Genomic DNA, 25,518 nt, shown 5'->3' on the forward strand with positions numbered 1-25,518 from the left:
GTTAGAGATATGGCGAGACATGGTGAAAGAAGGACAAAAGGTCAAAGAAGGTAGCTAATTTTCTCAGTGTTATGTAGGTTGAGTTTTGGGTACTTTTCAGACATCCATGAAGATATGTCTGGCACACAATTTTCAAATAAAACTAAGGACAGAGAAAGAAAAGCTAAGTGGAAAAATAGGTGTGGGTGTTGAGATGCGAGTAGTATTAAAGGCCAAAAATATTAAATCAGTTTGCCATGAAAGTTGTAAACAGAAGTGTGCTGGGGTGGGAACTAAATTTTGGGGGATTCTGACAAATGCGAAAGTAGGAGAGAAACAAGCACTCATAAGGGAGACCTTAAAAAACAATTCACTAAGTATGAAGAAAATCATGAAAGAGCAGTGTTCTGAATGCCAAGTGAATGCAGAGTTTGAAGGCTGCTTGGATTAACACTGGAGAGAAAACCAGTCTGTCAATGCACCTGTCAGGATTGAGGTGTGGGTAGCAAAAAAAATCTATTTTTCAATTTCCTATACCCGTGGCACGATAATAAAAGTGAGCACAGGTTCACTTTAGTTACCAGAAATCACCTTCCAAAGTGTATTCTCTACTCCCTTAGTAAATACTTCTGTATGCATAGCTTTGCATAATTATTTGCAGTATTGAGCCACAGAGGAGTGTCATGAGCTGCTGACATTCAGAATTCCAATACTGATTGTTTTGCAATGTCAGCATGTACCTAAAAAGTAATAATGCATTCTTCATTGTTTGCTGCATGTATTCTGTTTTAAAGACAACACATCATGTTGGACAAGTTTATGCAGGTTTTTTTTTAAAGCAGCTGTCAGTATTATGAGCTTATTTGTTTTATGATTGTGTGCACCAGGTGACAACAGCACTAGTAATTTATTTATTTTACCTGTGTCAGACGTGTAGTATGGATCCACCTAGGGTCAGGGTGCACCAAATTAGTCTCTGGTAGTTCCCACAGCCCAACCAATACACAGTCACCGCCTAATTTATTCACCCCATTAATACTACTAGAAGTCACTTAATTTTAGTTGTGTTTGGTTAATTACAGAAATTGCCTGGTTTATTGTTTTATGTTCCTATGCCATTCATCCTGATTCTGCAATTGAAATATCACAAAGCTTACTAAGCAGAACAAACAGAAATCTGAATTTTGGAGTTTATCCTATTAATCATATACACTACAGTAAGTGCTCAAAATGTAAAAAGCCACAGAATGAGTCTGCATTCTGTTTTTTCTTGCATTATTTGTCAATCTGTTGTAAGTTTTTTGGATTAAGTGATGCCAGGCATCTTGTCTCAAAGAAGGGTACAGCTCTGGACTGAGGGTTCGTATTGAAGCCAATGCTACTTTTCTTAAACCTCCAGGGGGGCACATAAAAAAAGCCTGGAGTTGGTCTTTAAAACAAACAAACAAACAAAAAATCCAGTTCATCAGTTTATTAATAACTGCAGTCTTGGTTGAAATTCTCCTGTAATCTGTAATGAGTACTACACTTTGTAATTTGTTATCACTTTGCTGTTATACTGTACTAGGTAGAATATTTTATATCCATCTAATATAATTGCCTCTGACAATTGTCAGAGTCCTATATATTTGATCCTGTATAGGATTAGGATTTCAAGGTGAACTGAGCTCATTCAAAGTTTGAAAAAATAATTAGTTAATGCAGCCAATCACCGCCATAGCAGTAAATTACTAATGTTGCACTTCCAAGCCTCTGAACTTGGGTCAAAAGACCTAGAATGGCCCATATTGGGATAAACCTCTTGTCACCCCAGAGCTTTGTTGCCTCAAACAAGGACATTTGTGTCAGTATCACCAGCTTTTAAAGCTTATATGAGATTTTAGTGGTTATATTTACATCTAACTAATACACTATGCTTGAATCCTAGTGTAGCACCCTCTAGTGTGCTAGCTAGGATGTACATAGTTGTAGTGTAGAAAAATTTGGCCTTGCTGAGAGCCAGGAATGGGTTGAATCTGGGTCAGGGCTGGATGACTCAGCAAGCAGCATTTCTGGTAACTTCCCTTGTTCTGTGGAACCTTGGAGAAGTTTCCAGAAGTAGAGAATGGAGTCTAGGAGGAGCTTGGAATATTGATGAGGGCTCCAGCCAATCCGCAGCAAAGTGGGCTGGAAGGGGTCAGGCACCTTATCAATACTCAGGATTCATGCCAGCTGGGGCAGTCAAGTGGAAGATGGAGAAGGAGTGATGAGGAGGCTATCGTTGGTCCTTGAGGGTGCCCCCTAGTCTGAGGGGTGGACCTCGGGCCTGGGGCTCGGGTGCCAGAAGGATCTTCTACAACACACGGAGGAAATCTTTCCAGGAGACATGGGAGCAAGGAGGGGGCAGCAAGAGAAGGTCAGCACATCCAGGTGGTCCCCTGAGAAGTAGCAAGGAGGGCTAGTGAAAAGGGCAGCTGCATCCAGACGGGCTAGCAGTGCCTAAAGAGGTGGTGCTGTGATCAGTAGCCACAGGGATGTAAGCTGGACTCTGGGCTTTGCTACACAACTAAGGAGCCCGAGGTCCCTGCCTGTAAAGGGCTTTTGTTTTGATCTGGCTGACTGTCTGGTCAGATCCATTAAAGTGTCCCAGCAGTTTTTTTTCTGCAAGCAAATGTTCTAGAGGAAGTGAGGAGTCTATGTAGACTGTACATAGGAGAAGTTGTCCCTGAAGTTGTTTAAGGTCAAGTGGGCATCCCATAATATCCCTACTCCCCATCCAAGTTCAAACCCCTCAATAAGATACCAAAACAAAGTACTGGACTGTTTTCTGACACTGGGAGACTGTGAAAATTCAGTGTGCCTGGCTGTGCGGGATGAGGGATCCCTTTTCATCTGCGGCTCCCTAGGGGGTGCACTAAATTATACGTTTTAGTAATGTGTTGGGGTACATTTTATTATGCGCCTTGCCTGGGAACATTGTGCACCTAAACTACCTAATATTACATTGTTTACATTCACCACACCCCTCTTTTCACATAGATAAAATTTAAAAAAAAAAATCATTTTTAGGGTGGGGCCTATTATCTATGAATAAAATTGCCCTGCTGCTGGCCAGTTTTACACTATTGTGTCCACTGTGGCATCCTATTCTTTTATCTCATAATGCCATTACTAGTAGGTAAGTAAAAAAGATCTGTATGACGATAGCTCATAATAACTATAATAGGTATATATAACTTTTTAAAACAATTTTTAATTCATTAACAAAACAGTAAGTTATTCAGTAGCTTTCTACACCCACTTAAATCTTACCCAAAGAGCTGCATAAACAGATAAAATATTTTTTTTATTTCCTTTTGAACAAAAGGTGATACTGCAACAAACATTGGAATTTTCATGTAAAGTCAACTGGTGTATTTTTGGCAAATGTATCATCTCTGTCATCAAGTGAGTAATGTCTGCTTTGGTAATCTGAAATGAATAATGAACTTTGATCCACTAGACCTCTATGCGATTTATACAACAAAGTAAGCTAAATAGAAAACCTGTTGTTTGGCATCCACATCAGTCCTCTTTAGATAAGGCCAAGGTAAATCCATAACAAGATCATTCCATAGGTATACATGCCTGTGGAAGTAGAAGCAGGCTGTCCTACCTTTAATTTAAGTGCTGCCCACATCAGGAAACAAATTGCCGAGGCAGAACTCCTATGTTCTGCATCTCAAGGAAAAACAAAGTCTCCAGTGATTGTTATGTCCTGATTTACAGAAAACATGTTGTTTTTATGTAGAGAACCAATAATTGTATTGGCTGCAAGCCTTCTGCTACCCCAGTCATTATTTTACAGTGTAGGAATTCAAAGGAATAATATTCTTGAGAGTGCACAGCCTCTCCCCAGCATAAAAGGAAACCATCAAACATATTGTAGGATCATCCTTGATTCTTTAAAACAAGTAAGCAGGGATATGAACACTTGTAAACATTTTGTCTACAGCCTTGCCATCCTGCCTGCCTTGTTACTTGAGCAGGGTAGGGAAGACCTTACAAGGAACAAATGTGCTTAAAAAAAATAAAAATAAATAAAATAAAAATAAAACATATTGATAGAAAAAAAATGGTAATCCGTGAGTATTGTGAAAAAAAGGGGTGGAGGGTAGAGAAATGGCTGGGTCTAGACCAGAATTTAGCTCCTATCACTATCAACGGTCAGGTTTCTGCTCTTTCTATCTTGTTGGTCTCTCCTAAGATCTAATTGGTGTCACAGAACAGCAGCAAAGTAGATATGCTACTTATGGTTCTACTAGCTTATGGTTTGTCCTTTCTTGCTATAGCTTGCTTAGTTCCAGGACTTGTAAGTTTATGCATCCCAGGAACTTACCTGCTGGTGTATTTAACACCTATCAGCAATAGCAAATGACAAGTTTCTTTCCTCCCTGCCTTGTTTAAAGGACCATTGGCCTCTTAGTCCTTGATTAAGACCTAATAATTGTCACAGATAAGCGGCGAAGTGGATCTGATACTTGTGCTTCTTCTAGTATGTGGTCACTACTTTATTGCTAAAGCCTACTTTGTTTCAGGGACATTCCCAGAACCCAACTTCTGGTTGCTGTACCTAAATGGCAAGTCCCTGCCCTTTTTAACTGTGCTCTGACAGTTGCCTGAACAACAGTTTAATTTCTTAGCTCCAGGCTCCAGGCTCCAGTCTATGTTAGTTTCTGCATTCCTGTTCCTCTGGCTATAAACTTTAGCTTGTATCTGACCACACATCCTCTTCTCACTTTCTTATATTTTTCCTATCTGCTTCTGATAGTGCCTGTTCATTGTGAACCATGCTATGGTTATTTGATTAAATTCTAGGTCCACTGCCAGCTACACAGGTTTGTCTAGGGGCCAGTAAATTCCACCATTACTTGTTGGATGCTTTGGTGCTTTGGTGAAGATTTAGTGCGTGTACTTAATTTTTTAGTTTTTGGATAGAGAGGACAAGGCTTGGAACACCTGCCATTAATGTCTGGTGACCCTGTTGAGAACCAGAGATTCCTTCACGTTGGAGTGTTTTTCTCTCACTTCTTGTTTTGGCTATGGAACAGGAAGTAAAATGAAATCTCCCCAAGGAGACATAGATGGCAAAATTAAAACTGGCAGGGAAGAGAGAAGCTCAGCCATTTTACTTCCTCCTTAGGTGCAGATAAAAAGCACCCATACAAATAATCGCTCTGTGCCTTTAAATATTTCACCGCGTGCACCCCTTTAAACTCACACTATCAGGCCTCTGTTGGCATCACTTTAGGTTGTGTGCCGATGTCATTGGCTCCAGCATTGTTTCTTCTTTGAAGAAGGCATGGTGTAATGGCGAAACATGTCAGAACAGGATGTCAGTGCACTGATTATTTAAAATAGGTATGCCTAAAAGCCTTAAACTCTTTGTTGCAATATTGGATTGAGAGGTGTTTATATATACCCTGCTCAGCAGAGGGTGTCACCACCATTCATATACACTGATTTGCTTTATTTGCATTGTCATTTTATTTTTGTTAGTGGTTCCGAAGAGGTATTATACCTGATTCACATGCATTTATAATATTGTTTTTAGAAGATTGTGCTGCTCTTTATTTAATGTAATTAATTTACATAGGTGTAGGAACACACATCAATGCTAGCAGCAGTCAATTAAGTCATGCATTTATGCACTGAGGTATTGTATATTATCCATCACGCTGTTTTTTAATATTATTATTACCGTATGATTTTTAAGGGGATACCTTGCAAAAAAGAACAGTGTAGGGTCCCACCTCAAAATTACAACCAGACCCCTATCCAAGCATCCATTAATAAGAGAAGAAAGTGTGGGTTTAAAGTGATTCTTTTTTTTTGGCTCAAACAAAAAAATAAAATTTCAGGCTTTCAAAACACATTCGTTTGCTGCGTGTCTGATGAAGAAAACTAAATTGTTTTGAAAGATTTTTTTTCAGTTTGCTTCAGTGATCAATACATGTCAAGGTTTTGAGCTTTCCCTTTTTAATCTGTCATTACCTCTTTTTTATTTTTATTCATACCTGGGGATGAGTGGATTGATCCACATGAATAACATTTTTCTATAAATCTGTCTACTTCATTGAAGAAGGATGCTTACAGGTTATGATTGAGATGTGTCATTGCTGCTTATGCCATTTAGCAACCATGTGTGACATTGTTGTGACATTGACAAGTCTACCGGTGATTCCTATCATCTTATATGATCCAGGAAACAGCTGGCAATCTGTTGACTCTAAGACAGATCCCAAGGCATTGCTCTTGCTTAGGAAAACTTTTCCAAACTTGGTAAGTAATTTTTTTGCTTGGCAGAGAAGTTGACGATTTATTGCAACTTCAAGGCCCCTTACTATAGCTCCTATATATGTGTGCCAACAGGTTCTTTATAAAATTGCCTCTAGAAACAAGTCAGAAGTCTATTTTTATTTTTAAACCATGGACATGAGAAATGACAGCTGAAAGACAGCTGAGTGTTTGCTATGGAAAATGTCATATTGTGCTGAAATACGTAAACTCCTTAAGTTTATCTAAGCCAAAGAACATTAAATGTATATATTGCAACTCTTATTTGTGGTGGCTGCATTTTTTTAATTTTTTTCAGGCCCTATAAATTTTTTGCAAAATTAAGCACCACATGGAATTGAAATCTCAAACAATGTTGTCAGCTTTACCAGCTATCTTCTATGAACTAGAAAGCAATGCCCTCCTATTTATTAATGATAAAAAGAGGGGGGAGAGGTGTTTGTAGTCTAAAACAGGAAAACCCCCTAGGGTGACAACGTTGATACTCCTCCATCACAGTGCAGTGAGCAATGTTTGGCAGGATTACAAGTAACAATAAACAGAAAGAAAGGCTGAAAAAAAGAAAAGTAATGTAGCCAACACACCTAAGTACTGGTAATCTGCAATATATTTGTGGGTTTAGATACTTTTTTATGTTTCAATAAATTAATATTATTTAAGCAATAACACAAACAAAAAAAAAAGAATATAATATTGGATACCATGGACGCCATGGGTAAACAAAGCAGTACAAATGTAATATTATGACATAAAGATAAAGAAAGATGAGGGTAACGATAATGTACATGTAACAGTCCTATATGTCATGACAATTATGATAACAAGAGTGTAGCTAGTGTAAGAAGGTCTTTATGGTGTACAGCAGAAAAATTGGTCGTACCAATTGAACCAAGAAGACCAAAGTTGATTAATGGAGGATAGATGCCCTTGCAAGGCCGCATACATGCGTTCGCAAGAGCCACGAGTATGCACTGCTGCCAAGAGAATATTAATTTTTACACAGTTACATGGAAATTTTATTGATGCCAATGCCTAATAAAGCTAATTCTGGTGATGGGCTTATAGACATTTTAGTGACATCGTGCAGGAGTGTGAACACTTCTGACCAGAGAGTAGATAACTTGTCGCATTCCCATAGAATATGGAGTAGATTAACTGGTTTCAAACTACGTATACCTCCAGCAGGAGGGAGAATTTTAAGGGGTAAATGTATGAGTCTGGGATGGAGTATCATACCAGCGAAGAGTGAATTTAAAAATAAATTCACAAAGGTTGGATGAGCGAGTTGCTTGGAAATTAGATGCCAGTGCAGCTTGCCATTGATATTCACTGAATGTTTGGCCTATATTCCTTTCCCATTTCAGCATCAATTTGCTAAAGGAGGTTTAATATTGTAATACATATAGAATATGGGTAATGCCTTTATAGTTTGAGTGATCAGTTGAGAGATATTTCCATGCTGATTTGGAGATGGGGGGTGGGTAATAAGCATTGGGTTACCTGAATGTACTAAAAGTAGTCTGTATTAGGAAGTGAGAATGTTTTTTTTCAGGGTTGGAAATGGTTTAAGTAGGCTCCCATAATATAGGTTGGACACCTGCAGTATACCTGAATCTTGCCAGGATCATGTGGATAAATTGGAGATAAGCAGGGTAAATACTGAAATAGGTGTTGTTATCTTGTGGGTGCATGTGAGATATCCTTTATGGGTGCATGTGAGATAGGATGGTTAAAGGCCATCGCTGTGGCAGTGATAGCAGGGGATATGGCTCTATCATTTTATTTTAGTTTGGGTTTGCTAAGAATCCAAGCCCTTAGGTCCTGATCAGGGATCTGCAAATATTTGATATCTCTCCATAGGCTTATAGAGTCATGGGTAAAAACTTTTTTTAAGCTGTGCTAAAATATTAGTCTTTGCAATCTATGTACCCTGTCCCTCATACTGATGGGATGCCTAAAGTTGTTGTAAGCCCTTACATAACCCCACTTTTACTAGCTTCATGTGATAAACAGAGATAAAACAAACCCTCCTACATAAGTTAAAAGTGTTTATCTGCAGCCTTTTCTCTACAGCCTTCTAAAACACAAGATCAAAGGCTCCAGCAGTAAAAGGGCAGTGATCTGATGCTACATGCTGCACAGCATAGAGAGGAGATCTGAGTGTAACCTGAGACCTAATTGGAGGGCAAGGAAACACCCCCACTATACAGTTTCATATAGAAACATGCTGAGGCTGTCAATCACGTTCTATGTACTGGAAGGAGGGCAATCTCCTGATATTCCGTGGTGTCAGGATAACCTATCAAAAGTAACCAATGCAGATAGCAGATAGCATCATTTGTTTACCTGGGCTGGTTGGGAGTAGTGGCAATTCTTTCCTCTTTATACTCACTAACCCCCTGGATTGGGAGAAATACTTTCATCTCTACTTTGAGTGGTGCCATAAGCAATCAAACAGGTTAATAGCAGCGGGAGCCATTGGCTCCTGCTGTCGTCAATCAAATCCAGGGATGAGGGAGAAGGGGGCAGGCCTGAGTCACATGTGTGCCACCCTAGGGAGTGGTTTCCTATGGTGGCACACAGAGAAGAGAAGGAGCTCAGAAGAGGGCCCAAGAAGTATGACATGTTTGTTATCTAAAAAAAAAACAAAACAAAAAAAACAATTTAAGGATCATTTTCTATTTGAATTAATATTGCAAACTAGGCCTTATATTACAATGTAAATCTTGCATCAATCACATATTCCATTAATGTAGATCCATCATCAATCACGATGACCTACCACCCATAATGTTGCCTGGCAGCACTATCACCACTAGATGACAGTCATATCCCCAGGTGCTGTTGGTAAACAAACCAATCAGGCATCACAGGTCATATTTATTCAATGACTTTTCCCCTTGATCCTTGACCGTGAACAGGTTGGGTTCAGTTTGAAGTGTCTTAAAAGAGATTTATTTTTAAACATAATAGAGTAACGTCAACTTCCTTCTAATTTTCTTCCACAAAACCGAAACTTGAATTTGCTGACAATTTGAGTTGCTGGGTACATTCTTCATTTACTGTATGCAAGTTTAAATTCAAAAGTTAACAAGAAAAATCAGTTGACATCCTTGAGTAAACTTCCATTATTTGTGACTTCATAATCAGAATGAAGTTTCTTTCTGATCAGTTTATATCTGAGGTTGGGTGGTTCTCTGAATGCCAGTATTAGGAATTGTTGGAATATTTCTTTCAGAGTTGTGTCCTCTGTTATGATGGGTTTTAGTTTGATTATCTTTTTTATCCCTTCTAGTGCTGGATTTTATATGGTTAATAGAGGTACACAGTTATTTGTCTTTTTCTCTTTGGGTTTTTTTAAGGCCATGTTTATGCTGGTATTGATGATTTTGTCCTTGTAACCCTATACAATTTGTGTACCTCTAGTAACCACATACAATCCAGCACTAGAAGGGATAAAAAGGTAATCAAATATTTAAAACCAACATAACAGAGGACAAAACTTGTATTTAACTGTTTTCTCTTTTTATTTTTCTATTGAAGTAGATTTTCTTCTCGGGGTTTCAATGCCATGTTTATGCTGGTATTGATGGTTTTGTCCTTGTAAACCTTCTTATGGAAGGAGTTTGCTAGTGTTTTGAGATGGAGCTGTGGAGATAGTTGCATCTGTTAGTAGATTTCCTGTATATTGAACTGTTAAAGCTTGTTATCCCTGCAGTATACTGTGGTGTCTAGGAAGTTGACATGTGTGTTTGATAATAATAATCCATTTTTAGTTTGATTGATGGGATAAAAGTGTTGATCAATGAGTAAAGTTGTTTTAGATTTTTCTTCACCAGTCCAAATGGTGAAAATATCATCGATATAACGATAGTATCTGTATTACTCCTTCCATAAGCAGACTCCTTACATAAGAAGGATTACAAGGACAAAATGATCAATGCTAGCATAAAAATGGCCTTGAAAACCCAAAGAGAAAATCAACTTTAATACAAAGAGAAAAAAATAAATAATTGTGTACCTCTATTAACCACATACACTAGAAGGGAAAAAAAGATAATCAAAGATATAAAATGATCAGTAGGAAACTTCATTCTGATTTGTGTAGTCACAAATAATGGACGCCAACCCTGCAATAAAAAACACTGCAAACTGTGCAACCAAGTCAATCCCTCTAAAAGTGTCACACACACACACAAAAGAGACCTTCAGTATCACAGGGTCATACAATTGCACCTCTAGTAATGTTGTATACCTTATCCAATGCAAAACATTCAGGAAACCGTATGTTGGTGAAACAAAACAGATAATGAATTTGCACAGACATATCATAAAAGAACATAAAGAAGATGAGTTTCGCACACCTGTGGGACATCATTTCCAGCCCTCAAATTTTCCACTCGCCTGCTCGCATTTTGCGAGTGGAAAATTATGTAGGACGAGCTCCGGGAGCGAGAGGAGAGGAAAGCCGGCCAGCCGGCGGACTGAATAATGTCAGATCGCTGATCATCCAACTGTAACAGCTTGTAATTGCCGGGCACTCACTGACACACACAGTCCCGCCTCCTAGCCCGGCTTCTTTGATGGACAGAACACCTGGCCAACCAGGACGTGTTCTGTCTATCAAAGAAGCCGGGCTAGGAGGCGGGACTGTGTGTGTCAGCGAGCGCCCGGAAATTACAAGCTGTTACAGTTGGATGATCCACGCTCTGACACTGGCATAGGGGTTATCTTCATGCTACACCGGTACTCGCGCCGATCATCTCTTCCACTTAAGGCAGCCTGCTCCCTCCGTCTGCGCTGCTCTGCTCCCGGGGGCTGGAAGAAGGTGAGTGCCCGAAGATTGAACATCCGCTGCCTCCCTGTGTGACTGCATAGAAGGAGCGGTGGGGCGGCTGCATATAGAGGAATTGATCTTTATTCCTCTATATGCAGCCGCCCCATCCCCCTCCTATCCAACTTTTTATTTTTTTTGCTGGCCCCCCTAGTGCTGTACAGCTCCCCCCTCTCCAGCCCCTTAGTGCTCTTCAACCCCCCCCCAGTGCTCTTCAGCCCTCCCCAGTGCTCTTCAGCCCCCCCTCCAGCCCTCCCCAGTTCTCTTCAGCCCCCCCCTCCAGCCCTCCCCAGTTCTCTTCAGCCCCCCCTCCAGCCCTCCCCAGTTCTCTTCAGCCCCCCCTCCAGCCCTCCCCAGTGCTCTTCAGCCCCCCAGTGCTCTTCAGCCCCCCCTCAAGCCCCTCAGTGCTCTTCAGCCCCCTCCCCAGTGCTCTTCAGCCCCCCCTCCAGCCCTCCCCAGTGCTCTTCAGCCCCCCCTCCAGCCCTCCCCAGTGCTCTTCAGCCCCCCCCTCCAGCCCTCCCCAGTGCTCTTCAGCCCCCACCCTCCAGACCCTTGATGGGCACTGAAAACATTGTTATTAATATTTCTTTTTGTAACTTCTGCATTAATGCAAAAACATTTAACAGTGTAATTTTATTAGATAAATTATGAGGGTGTGTTTAGGGGCGGAATTAGGGGCGGGGCAGGGTAGGAGTTGGGTGGGGCAACTGGTGGCGAGTAACCCTGAAGGCCAGGCTAGTAGCTCAGGACTTTAAATTTTGAGCCCTGATCATTTCTCATAACTGGACCGCACTATAGAAGATCTCAGTGTCTTAGTTCTTAAAGGGAAATTCGAAACTAATCAGGAAAGGAAAACTTTTGAACTTAGAATGATAGTTTTATTTGACACAAAAGATCATAGACTACATTTAGATATGGGCTTTCTTACTCATTATCCAATCATTTTACAACCTCCCCTGTGACTCCCAACCCCCTCTCCCCCCAGCCTATATCTCTCCCTCTGTCTTATCTCACAAACAATGCTAGTTTTATTTTATTTTTTATTTTTCTTTGTGTTTTTATTATATATTCTGCTTAAACTTTTGTGAATTAGTACTGCTTGGACCTTGAGGAAGGGGACGTACCCCTGAAATGAAATTTTGCACAGATGTCACTTATTAATGTTCCCTTTTTTGGGTACTTATTTATATTCACATTTTTAGCCATAGCATCTTATTTTGTTGCACCTTTACTGTTTTTTCTGATATATATATATATATATATATTTGGTGTATACATTTGCGTACACATCTGTTGCGCTTTAGCACTTTAATTTTATTTTTATTAATATGTTTTTTGTACCATCGATATTTGTTAGATTTACATAATTTTTCTCATTGGTTTACATCTTTCCTGTCCCCAGGCAGCGCCACCTATCCCTCCCTTTACATATTCATGACTGTATATCCCTTTTTGGGGTAATATTTGAGGTAGGCTGCAGCCTGTGACATATATCATGGCGCAGAATTTATACATTTTTTCATTGACATACCCCAAAAGCTTGTCCTGAAAAATCGTATGTTAGTGCAAATAAAGAAAGTATCACAGACAGTACTCAATTCTCAATTCTCAGTCTCACAGAGGTAAATGGATATGCTTGATTGTAACATAATGACCAATACAGCTGTTCTGCAGTATAAAACAATAGCGTTGTAAGGCGCTGGACTGACTCTACCTGGATGATAAGTCCATCGCCATGAGTGGGCTAACTAGCAGAGATATCAAAAGCCCAGAAACACAGAGGACAGTGTATCCATTGAAACAGTCTTGGTTTATTCCACACACAGTTAAAAAAAAATGAGATGAAATGTGGGTACCAGTTGATGACCAACATCATACCACAGGCATGTAGGATACACTGGGGAATCGGGTTACCTATGAGGACCGTGGGATTCATGTTGGAATATTCTTGCCGGCCTCAGCAAGAAGGCGGTTGGATCCACATCACCGGAAGTAGCTGGAACCAGGAAGTCTGTGGTGGTGGACACCCAGACTGGGACACAACAGACAATCACGCTGGTTGCCAGGATAACATGTTTCGGGGTACGTCCCTTTGTCAAATCCTGACAGGCAATCAGCCAACCAATGTTTATATCTGTGCACTGACACCCATCAGTTAACAGATAACCCAGCATATCCCTCAGCCCAAGAATGGTACTGATGGGGAATGCAACCTTAACACTTATGAGACCTTTTTAAAATATATTGACTGAAATTGTCATAAAAAAAACACAATAAAACATATTCTGTAAAAGTAAACTTCATCTACTCAGCAATCATGACTGCATCTGACGTTGTAAGTATATTTAAATCAACCACGTGTTTAGAAAGATAATACAAAGCAAAATTACACAAAATTTGCATTGCAGTTATTCCTTAAAACTATTGATTTAATTTTCATTTCAAAACATACGTTTGTGTAGAGATAGATAGATAGATAGATAGATAGATAGATCTATATATATGTATATATATATATATATATATATATATATTTACAAATTTAATTTTGATGCCTATTGTTTTACATTTATTAGTGAAAATAGATGCTTACTCCTAGGGTACCAGTTTATTTTCACCTTTAGTTTTTAAAATGTAGACATGAGTGCTTCAAGATAAATGGTTCTAATATCATGCCTCAGTGAGTATGCAGGCTTCTGGTGCTCTTTCTCCCTAATAAAAGTAAAATATTTGGCAATAATGAAAAATTAGGTTATTTTCAGAGCATCCCTTCATTTAGAATAAATATGCAATGTATCTAGAAAGATTGTAAATTCTGTGTATCCATTTCTATACAGGATCTTTGGATATGCTGTATACTAAATATTATATACCTATACAAACGAGGCATATTTTAAAGTATAATTTAGTTTAAAAAAAAAAATACATATTATTAAAAAAAGATTTAAGCAAACTGGAATGCTGACTTTTCTCTGATCTAAAGAAACAGATGTTTTTCAAATCTCACTGAATTTAGCTGAAATAAAAATAAAGATCTTGGAATGTTAGCGTTGTGAATTGAGCTTTATACTCACACTTTGTGGGTGAAAAGGAATGTTTGTCTTCATTATCACAACCTGAGCAATGTAATTAAAGCAAAGGCACACCATATTTCCCTATAAAAAGATCTAAGAAAGTATGTTGGCAAAAAACTAAACTCCATATCAGGAATAGTGATGAGCCGAACACCCCCCGGTTCGGTTCGCACCAGAACACTGCAAGCAGAGGAAACGTTTGTTCGAACAAACGAACCCCATTGAAGTGAAATCGTATGTGCTATACAAGTGCCAAAAATTGGGCCTTTGGTGTTGCTGGTGCCTGAACACCGTAACCGACCCCTCACAGTTATTCTTGCTGGGTGCAGGAACGGGACCTGCTGGTAAGAATTCCATGCAAATTTGAAATCGCATGTGCTATACAAGTGCCAAAAATTGGGCCTTTGCGGTAGGTGTTGCCTGAACACAATAACCAAGGCCTCGCAGTTACTCCTGCTGGGTGCAGGAACGGGAACTGTTGGTAAGAATTCCATGCAAATTTGAAATCACATGTGCTATACAAGTGCCAAAAATTGGGCCTTTGGTGTTGCTGGTGCCTGAACACCGTAATTGACCCCGCACAGTTACTCTTGCTGGGTGAAGGAACGGGACCTGCTGGTAAGAATTCCATGCAAATTTAAAAATCGCATGTGCTATACAAGTACCAAAAATTGGGCCTTTGCGGTAGGTGTTTCCTGAACACTGTAACCAAGGCCTCGCAGTTACTCTTGCTGGGAGCAGGAATGGGACCTGCTGGTAAGATTTCCATACAAATTTGAAATTGCATGTGCTATACAAGTGCCAAAAATTGGGCCTTTGCTGTAGGTGGTGCCTGAACACCGTAACCAAGGCCTCGCAGTTACTCTTGCTGGGAGCTGAGATCCCTATAGAAAGATCCACAACTGAGCAAAGGTTACTGTTGCTGATATCTGCAGTGATCTCTATTCCTACAGGTCTGAGATCCCTATAGAAAGATCCACAACTGAGCAATGGTTACTGTGGCTGATATCTGCAGTGATCTCTATTCCTACAGGTCTATGATCCCTATAGACAGATCCACAACTGAGCAAAGGTTACTGTGGCTGATATCCGCAGTGAACTCTATTCCTACAGGTCTGAGATCCCTATAGAAATATTCACAACTGAGCAATGGTTACTGTGGCTGATATCTGCAGTGATCTCTATTCCTACAGGTCTTTGTATATTATAGAATGTTGCAGAAACTAACCGATGAACAATACTGTGACTGGTATCTGATGTAAAGAAAGATAGCTCTCCCTACCTCACACAGGAACCTTGGCCCTCCCTACACTGCTACTCACTCACTGGCGCTATACTCTCTGATTTGATGTAAAGAAATAAATCTCTCCCTGCCTCACACAGGAACCTGTCCCTTCTTACACTGCTAGGAATGTCTCTCTGCACTGTCTGACTCCCAAAAAAACTACTCTCTCCCTGCTTGAATCGCGGGCCTGTCCCTGTCTCATCGTCCGCACAATGACACTACACACTGCGGCTGCCGCAAACAGCCTTTATGTAGTGTGGGGTGTGTACTTGGCCCCTGAGCCATGATTGGCTAAAGGCAGCCTGCCTTTAGTCCAATCATGGCAGAGATCATTTGATTGGCCAAAGCATGAGGTCAGGGTGGATGCTTTGGCCAATCACATAATGCGCTGCATGCACGGTGCGCGTGCATTGCATTATGGGGAACTCAAATTTCCCGCGAAGAAGCACATTTGTTCGTCATTTGACGAACGATCGAATTAGCAATGTTCGAGTCGAACTTACCTTCGACTCGAACTCGAAGCTCATCCCTAATCAGGAAGCACATAAGAGCTTATCTATAATCTGTTGGGACCAGATTTGTGAGCTACACACAAGAATATTCCACTATTTATGTGAAGACAATACAATTTATTAGCAAATGAGAATGAACAAATGTGTTTGGTTTATTGGGGAACCCAACATGAAGTCCAAAAATTTCAAACTTAAATCTGAACCCCTCTGAAGTTCATTGGGTGTGGGGTGAATCTTGAATCAATTTACTAGATATTTTTAAGGCTAATAGGCAAGGTATTGTCAAAAAAGGACACAACGAGGAAATGGTCCTCTTTTGATGTGACTTCGAGGGTGGCACACAAATGCTTTAAATTATATGCTTAACCAGTTCTGGACCAGAAGGATTTGCCTTCTTAATGACCAGGCCATTTTTTGTGATTCGGCACTGCGTTATTTTAATGGATAATTGTGTGGTTGTGCAACGCTGTACCCAAATAAAATTGATGTCCTTTTTTTCCCCAAAATAGAGCTTTCTTTTGGTGGTATTTTATAAATTTTTATTTTTTTGCGCTATAAACAAAAAAAGAGCAATATTTCTGAAAAAAAAAAGACAACATTTTTCACATGCTGCTATATAACATTCCCCCCCAAAAAAAAAATAAAATAAAAATCTGATTTTTTTCATCCTTTTAGGCCAATTTGTATTCTGCTACATATTTTTAGTAGGGATGAACTTCGAGTTTGACTCGAACATAAGTTCGACTCGAACATCGGTCGTTCGTGTGAACCCTGAAAACACAAACAAATGGGGCTGTTCGCGAGAAATTCGCCCTGCCGCAGCATCCGAAAAATAGAAAAAGAAAGGGGTGTCCCCACCCCTTCTGAAGTGACATCAGTAATTTATTCACTGCCCCTGAGCAGTGCATTATGGGGTGCTGATGACATCAGATTCCTATAAAAGAGCTGTCAAACTCAAACAGCTCATTACGTGGGAAGCGTCTGAAGAGGCATCGGGGGACACAATTTTTTTATTTTTTTAATAAAGGACTGGACAAAAACTGGCTTTTGTCTTAATTTTTTTTACACTTTTTTGGTGAATCGGTAGGGGTATGATGTACCCAATATTCATTCACATAGGGGGGGCGGGATCTGTGAGCCCCCTTGTTAAAGGGGGCTTCCAGATTCCAATAAGCCCCCCACCCGCAGACCCCTACAACCACAGCCCAGTGTTGTGGGGAAGAGATCCTTGTCCCCATCAACATGGGGACAAGGTGCTTTGGGGCGCACCCCAAAGAACCCTCCTCATGTTGAGGGCAAGTGGCCTGGCATGGTTCAGGAGGGAGAGGACGCTCGCTCATCCCCCCATCCTGTCCAGCTAGGCTGCTTGCTCAGATAAGGGTCTGGTATGGATTTTGGGGGGACCCCACACCATTTTTTTTTCAATGTTGGCGTGGGGTTCCCCTTAAAATCAGTACCAGACTTTAATCATCTTTAAAATCACTGTTCCGGTAAAAACTATTGTTTTTAAAACATTTTATTGCATTGGTACATGTCCCCCAGGGCAGTACCCGAACTCTCATACACTTTTGTGGGCAATAACTTGCATTTAGGCCTTTAAAATGCCGACTTTTGATATTTCATGTTTGAGTCCCATAGACTTTAATATAGTTTGCATGTTCTAACTAACTTTTCCCCTGTTCGCGGTGTTCTGGTGCGAATCGAACCAGAGGGTGTTCGGCTCATCACTAATTTTTAGTAAAAAAAAATCGCTATACACGTATTTTGATCGGTTTGCGCAAAGGTTATCGCGTCTACAAACTAGGGTAAAGATTTATGTCATTTTTATTTATTTATGTTTTTTTAATAGTAATGGTCTGTGATCTTTAGCAAGACTGCATTGTGGCAGACAGATCGGACCCCTAACTGACATTTTTGACACTTTTGGGGGGACCAGTGACATTACTACAGTAATCAGTGCTAAAAATATGCACTGTTACTGTAATAAATACACTGGCAGGGAAGGGGTTAATCTAGGGGTAATCCAAGGGTTAAATGTGAGCCTAGTGGAGTGTTTTATAACTGTGGGGGGAGGGGCTTGTGAAATGACCACAGAGACCTGTGTTCCTATATAGAAGGATCACAGGCGCTCTGTGATCATTTCAGAGAGAACAACAGTCGGCTGTGTTTACAACAGCTGACCGGTGTTCTCTCCCAGCAGGGAGCAGTCGCGGGTGCCCCGTGGCAATCGGTGCCGCCGGTCCCATGCATTAGTATCCCCACTGCCTAGAGGGGGCATGCGCGCGCTCACCCCCCCAGGATCACTCCCGCGAGCCGACGTACCCCTACGTCGGTTCGTGCAGCCGAGCCAGCCTGCCACAGTAAATCTGCAGCGGGCGGTCAGCAAGCGGTTAAAAAAATGCCTTAAGCCGTAAAGCTCTCTGTGGTTTTCTGAAAAATGTCTTATGTCCATGCCTATCCCTTTAACATACGCCCAGCAATTGTATCATGGATATCCCTAACTATGCAAAATATCCTATCAAATATACAGTACTAAAAGTATCTAAACTGTGCTTATATTAAAATGTCTCTTGAAATCGAAAATTTTTCAAAACTTAAATATACTTACCTTCACTCCAGCACTGTGGTGTCCCAGAGCTCTCTGTCATTCACTGAGATTTTTGGCCGGTTAGCTTCTGGATACCAATCTCTGTCTGTTTTCAATGTCCGGGCCAAGATGATGTCACTCCTGTGTATGCAGAAGACTCTACTGCTGTATGTGAGCAGACGCTCTGTGGTGCAAGGTTATGTCCCATGCCTTAGCCATGCCCTAAGCATTTTGTTATCTGACAACATCTGAAGGCATGTGACATCATTCACCCCCACAGTGCATCTGCTCACACACAGCAGGGGCACTAGGGGAGCAAAGCTCTATATAATCAAGAGGCTTTCTGTACTTAGTGCTATTACAAGCCCCTACAAATGTGAGTGTAATGTTTGCTGATATTTTTTTTTCTGAATCTTAAATAAAAGATTTTACACTATATGAGCTTTTATACTCTCTTGGTTCCATTTAATGGTGAATGATGATCTGACCTGGAGATGATTACCAGCGAGTAGGGCCCCTGTAATATAAGGGTCTGGGGATCTGGTGAGTGCTCCAAAAGTTGGGTGAAAGATTGTGAGTTTTGGTTGAAATCTTCACAAGTGACAGCATGGATATTGGGAATCCATATGAACTGTGGTTTTTGCACAAATTAGTAATTTTTTGCACATTTAGCATTTATATGGACTGTTTTCGCACAGGTTTGTGATTTGGAACATATTGCATTGTGTTTTTTGTACAATCGTGAATCATGTTATGTAAATGACTGAGTATTGCTTTTATTCAAGCACTAATAGACTTGATTGTTTATATCAGATTTGCGTAGGTGGATGTTATATTGATGAATTTGTGATGTTATCAGTGTTTCCATAGTCTGCACAAGACATTTTAATATTGTATTTGAATGGTGAAGTTACACGAATAACTGCATAAGACAATTTAGATTTTGCACAATAATAGAAAGGAAATGGTTACAGTACATATAAGCACAGTTTAGTTACACAATTATTTTTTTAGTACTGTGTATCTGGTAGGATAAGTGGAAGAGTATGAATCTCATTAACAGCATCAATGATGTCATACTCTATCATCACATATTATGTCATTGATAAAGTACTTTAATCTTTTTTGCCTCTTTATACTGACCTAACATAACCCATCCCATCCACAGATACATTTTTACTTTGATCCAATGACATTTGTTAACATACTGGCTGCATCTGCAGCAGTAGAGCCCCATAGACTTTTATGGGGCCATCTCTAGCCTCAGGATATAGCCCTATAGAAAGTGACCAGGACAGGGAGACTTGAAACACTGCATGCAAACAAATGCTGGAGGCCACAGCCTCAGATCAAGGCCAGTAAACATCTGTGGAAGTGGAGGGTGAGTCAGGTTAGGTTTGGGATAAAAAGGATAAGTGCACTTCATGTTAAAGCACACTTTTCTTTTAACTGTTGGTTTGTATAAAAAAGCAGCACACCATATTTTATTTATTATAACTTGGAAAAAAACAATCCTTTTTTGGATTGTTTCGATTGTGATATCTGATTTTTTTGCTTAAAGGAAAAAAATCTGAATCAAACTGCAGGTCCATAAAGTTTATAAAATGTCTAAACAGAGTACACAAAAAACCCTATATTTTAAAACCAAAACCCTATCCCAAACCCCTCTGATCCCTGTATCCCAAATTACTCAAATAATATTCAAAATATAGACTTCAGGGCAATATGTGTCAGGACAGAATTTGAGCACTTGAATAAGCAGCTCTGTCGCGTGGGCCTTTTTAGGGTCCATGCACAATGGGCTTAAAAAAAACATTTTTTTTTTGCATTTTGGAGATTTTTGGAGTGTTTAGCATTTTTTTCTGACAGAAAACTCCTCTAAAAAATGCAAACCAGAAGGGTTTTCTGCCTCTAAATGCTGAGCTTAAAATATGCCTCTAAACTTCCTAATGTCAAATCAAAACGCAATATTCCCCAAGCACACATTCAAGATAACCGTCAGTTCGGTGATGCGGGTGCTGTAATGAACATAGGTTTGAAACCGTGGTTACTCATAGTGAAGAAATGTCATCAGCACACCAAGGATTCCTCAAAAGGGTCCAAAGCTTTATTCTGTGGTCACATAATAGATATGTAGCAACGCTTCGGAGCCATACAAGGCCCCTTCATCAGGCAAGGCAAGGCCAGGAATCCTTGGTGTGCTGATGACATTTCTTCACTTTGAACTTCCTAATGGACACATAGTATAATATTGAGCTGCTTCTACAGGCAAAATGCAAGATTCCTGTAGAAGCAGTGTTTTTAAAGCCAGTGTGCATTGACCCTTAATGTATTTGCTGCCTACAGAGGCATTGGGGTTTGCAGCCTTTCTTCACAGTTAATCAGTTCTGGTAAAAGTACCAGTCATTTGGGTACCATATTGTATGAGGAAACACATGTCTCTTTACCACAGAGTTAAGAAGGGAGCGGCACCGTAATGAGACAAGTCAGCAGTGAAAGGATTGCACTCCTACCCAAGGACACCAAACAGACACTTACTTTTAGAGTGCCGCTAATGCACCATTTCCTTCTTCCTCCTGAAGGGTGCGAAGAAACCAATTTCTTTTAGAGTGCTGCTAATGCACCCTGTTTTTCCTCTTCCTCCTGCTTCTCAATTGTGAAAAGCAGCCATTTTGTCCTGAGGACAGCTAATGTGCCCGTTTCCTCCCCCTCAATGGAGCAGAGTAGTAATTTTTTTTGGTGATGAGGAGGAGGAAACTATATGGTCAGAATGAAGGGCAGGCAGCAGCAAAAAGCTGATACATTTTACAGCCACAGGCTGCATTTCGGCAGTACATATTAGAGAGGCAATCTTGAGTAGGACATCAGCTGTTATACACTGTAGGTTGTGTATGTTGTGTTTGTACAATTATTTCACATATTTTATTATTTACAAGCTTTTTAAACTTTTTTTTTAAATCTATGCTTTCCCTGCCATGATAAAGCAAACACAGCAGGGACAACAAAACAACTGGATACTACCTTTAAAAAAAGAAGACAGACCTGGGTCTAAACTCAAACTTTTCCCCATGCAAATATGAAAAAAAAAACTGTCCGCCCTTACATAATGGAATGGGAAGGGCAGGAAGGGCAACAAATATCGGGGATTTTATTGCCAGGGGGAAGGGCTTGCAACTGAAAAAATGAAATCAATAAATCTTACAGTCAGTGACTGGCCATCCTTCCTCAAAGTTTTCCTTCAGGTAGCACATATTAGAGAAGCAGCCTGGAGAGGCTCTGGGAAGCTGTTTTTTTTTTTTCGCTCTGCCAGTATCCATGAATACTTACTACTGCTAAAATTCTGTACAGCAGCCTCTGAAATCTGTGCCATAACAGTAAAGTAAGGAAGTCATGGATAGTCATAAAATGCATCTTTAATGGTTCAATAAATACTGCTCAAGATGATCAATGATTTTTTTCCACCAACAATGGTTTAAACCAGTGGTCCTCAACCCTGGTCCTCAAGGCCCACTAACAGGCCAGGTTTGCAAGATAACTGAAATACATCCCAGGGGATATAATTTGCTGCTCAGTGATTGCAGTACTCTAGTCTGCATCTCCCCAAGGTAATACTTAAAACCTGGCCTGTTAGTGGGCCCTGAGGACCGGAGTTGAGGACCACTGGTTTAAACTACCATTATTATTATCACAATACTAGTTAATGTGTGCCTCTATGCTTTTTTTTCCACCAATAACAAGTTACCTCTACCATCCTGATGTTCTCTGAGCAAACCTCAGTTTGCACTTCCCCTGGGAATTTAGAGTGGCTTCTTTCATCCTCTGAGTGGAGACAGCTTTATTCTCCACAAGTGCCATTGATAGATCGTGATTTCTAATACCCTGTAGTAATTCGCAACCTTAACAGATATAAATTACACCCATCTTTTTCATTGTACGTATTATGTCTATGCACGTTCTGCATTTACCTGATACTACATCATAAAGACTCTTCTGTCTTTCCTCTTTTTACCTTTTTCGGTGGATATCTCTGAGTTTCCTTCTTTCAAGCCTATTCCGCTCCAAGCACCACCACCAAGCATGTAACTAGGAAATGGGAAATCTGTATGACTTTAAAACACAGCATAAGGTACACTACCAGCTTGCTGTATCAAAAGGGTTTGACAGTAAATGTTTTTGTAGTTTTTTAAAATGTGTAGCTGCTGTTGAATGCCCAAAAAATTACCCATTTGGTAAGAGCCAAGTGTCATGTGTAATAGCTCTAATACTACCACTATTATACATGACAACTTCCTGCTGTCAATAGTTGCTAAGGACACTGGTGGGTGATGTCCAGAGCCATGTAAGCAAAGGGTCGGGATCCCATTGATGTCATTGTCCATATATGGTCAATGATGCTCATGAGAGACTCCACCCCCTTTGTATATTACAGCTGTCTTCCATTGAACCTTTCTTTCAGTGGGTGACAAACAATCGAGCATGTCTTTGTAGCAGAGAGTTTTTTTCAGTGGGTCATTGGCTGTCGGACATTTTTGTAGGATTTTTATTTTTTTGATAAAGAACCTTTCAAACTTTTGGGTGTTTTTATTTCTAGGCTTTTGTTGAGGGTATGTGGCCTTGTATGGGTCAGGAGAGAGTGCATGCTTGCCCCCTACTTACCTAGCCAACCAGGCTGCATTCTTGGATTAAAGGTCTGGTATGGATTTTTAGGAGGACCTCATTTTTATTTATTTTTTGCATGGAATTCTTCTTAAAAGCCCCTCTTCCCCTCCCATGCTCACCTCCAAGACTTCTGCAGCGTCTCTCAACATTTTGAACTATCTACCTCAATCTATTGAGCTATGTCCTACTCCGTCGACCTTTTTGCAATCCCTGAAACTCATCTCTTGAGGGAAGCGGTGATTACCACTCTGTTAGATTGTAAGCTTTTATGAGCAGGGCTCTCCTAATCCTTTTATATTGTATTGTATTGTACTGTCTCCCTTTATTTTGTTAAGCGCTGCACAAACTGTTGGTGTTATATAATTCCTGAATACTATTACTACCTAATCTCTAAGTCTAAGTTTTAAAATGCCACCTAAGCATAACTGTTAACCTTCAAATTCCCTAACCTTAACTCAACCTCTACACATAATCCTTTACTTAACTCTTAATCCTAACTCTTAAAGAGCCTGATAAACATACTCATAAAAATTGTTTGTGAATGCCATCATATTAAACTTTAGAAAAGCAAGTCAATAAAAATGTTACTATCTGTTCCAATTTGCAGTAGAGGAGGATTACATTGATTAAAATGAAACTTGCAGGGCTGCTCTAGCTGAGACAGGGATCTCTCCAATGGTTGCAGTGAAGGGAGCTACAGAGGTGTAAGAACATTATCAAAGAGAAGAAAGGGTGTCTCTCACCAACCCAGTGCATTAGTAGGTAGATAAATGTGGTCTCAGTCAGCGTCACTTAAGCTACGTCCCCCTGACATGTTTCGCCACATTCACCAGAGCTTGGTCACAGGGGACTCTGAGACCAAGCCCCGGTGAGCTGGGCAAAACATGTCAGAGGAACGTGGCTGGAGCAACCCTGGCTGAGGCCACATTCATCTACATATTAATGCACTGGGTTGGCAAGTGACACCCTTTTTTTCTTAGAGGAGAATAACATATTTGAGGGGATTAAGATGGGTTGAATACAATAGCAACAGCTATAGAGGTTGCAGTTCAGAAATTATTCCTGTTAGATCGTTCTGTGGAAGTCCCAGAAGTTAGTAAACAACTGGATATCTGTATTCAGTTTTTAAGTATGTTATTTAATTCAATTACAGTATACTTGTGTTTGCAGTATGTTTTGCATTTTTTTTTTTTACCGCTTATAAGGATCATTCTTAAGCTACATTCATTTGTTTTACTTTTCTCTTTACTATTGTAGACAATGTCCCATTTACTTGGTGGGTTGGACGAACTAACCAAACACACACCTATTGGAGTGGTTCATCAGTAGATACTACAAAATGTGCATGTGGAGTTGAAGGAAACTGTTTTGATTCACAACATAACTGCAACTGTGATGCTGACAGGAATGAATGGTAATATATTTACCACAAAAAAAGTGTTAAACTGTGTGCGTGTACATTTATTTTCATCCCTAATGTACAACTTACACAAAGCTTATGCCTGTAACTGACTATGTTTGAGGATTCTCCATTTATTATTTCTGTGGCACATGAATATCTATTTTTGTGTGGAGGTGGGTAAGGTTAACTTTCAACTGGGTCTTCCCTGCAGTACAGGAACATTTCTTTCTACCCCACACACACCTTCTAGTGCCTCCTCTTTCATTGTTTGGTGAGATACTCCCAAAGGGAAATCATATCTAAAGGGATGCAGACCCTGCAACAAAATGTATTAAAATCCCTGTAATGTACATTAATCAGCCAAAGGGGAAACATTCCCAAAACTTTTGGCAAAATATTAAATATTCCATGGACTTAACATGCCTCTCAGCAAATAGCGTGGAGTGTCTACTTTCCAAAATGGGGTCATTTGGGGGGGGGGGTTGCGCTATCTTGGCATATTAATGGCCTCCGAAACTGTGATAGGTAGTGAACAATTCACCCCCCTAGAAAGCCTGAAGGCAGTGATTGGTTTTAAGGGTCCTATACACGGCTAGACTGCCAAAAAGCCTCACACATGTGGTATCACCGTACTCAGGAGAAGTGGCAGAATGTATTTTGGGGTGTAATTTCACATATACCCATGACATATTTGAGCGATATATAATTTAAGTGACAACTTTGTGTAAAAAAAAAAAAAAATTAATTTGACCAAAACTTGTGCCAAAATATAAAATAATCCATGGACTCAACATGCCTCTCAGCAAATAGCTTAGAGTGTCTACTTTCCAAAATGGGGTTATTTGGGAGGTTTTGTGCTACCTTGACATTT

At 40.1% G+C, this 25,518-nt stretch overlaps 1 protein-coding gene across 1 annotated transcript in view; it reads left to right on the top strand.

Annotated features, from left to right (window-relative positions):
* The window catches only part of CNTNAP4 (contactin associated protein family member 4), a 557,814-nt gene that overhangs the window by 456,219 nt on the left and 76,077 nt on the right, over positions 1-25,518 (top strand). Inside the window, exon 14 of the mRNA XM_082267662.1 lies at positions 24,503-24,659. Coding sequence (XP_082123788.1) covers positions 24,503-24,659 — 157 coding nt within the window. The remainder of the gene's footprint in view (positions 1-24,502; positions 24,660-25,518) is intronic.

Source organism: Pelophylax lessonae (genome assembly GCF_965119305.1).
Source record: "Pelophylax lessonae genome assembly, chromosome: 1".
Taxonomy (NCBI): domain Eukaryota; kingdom Metazoa; phylum Chordata; class Amphibia; order Anura; family Ranidae; genus Pelophylax; species Pelophylax lessonae.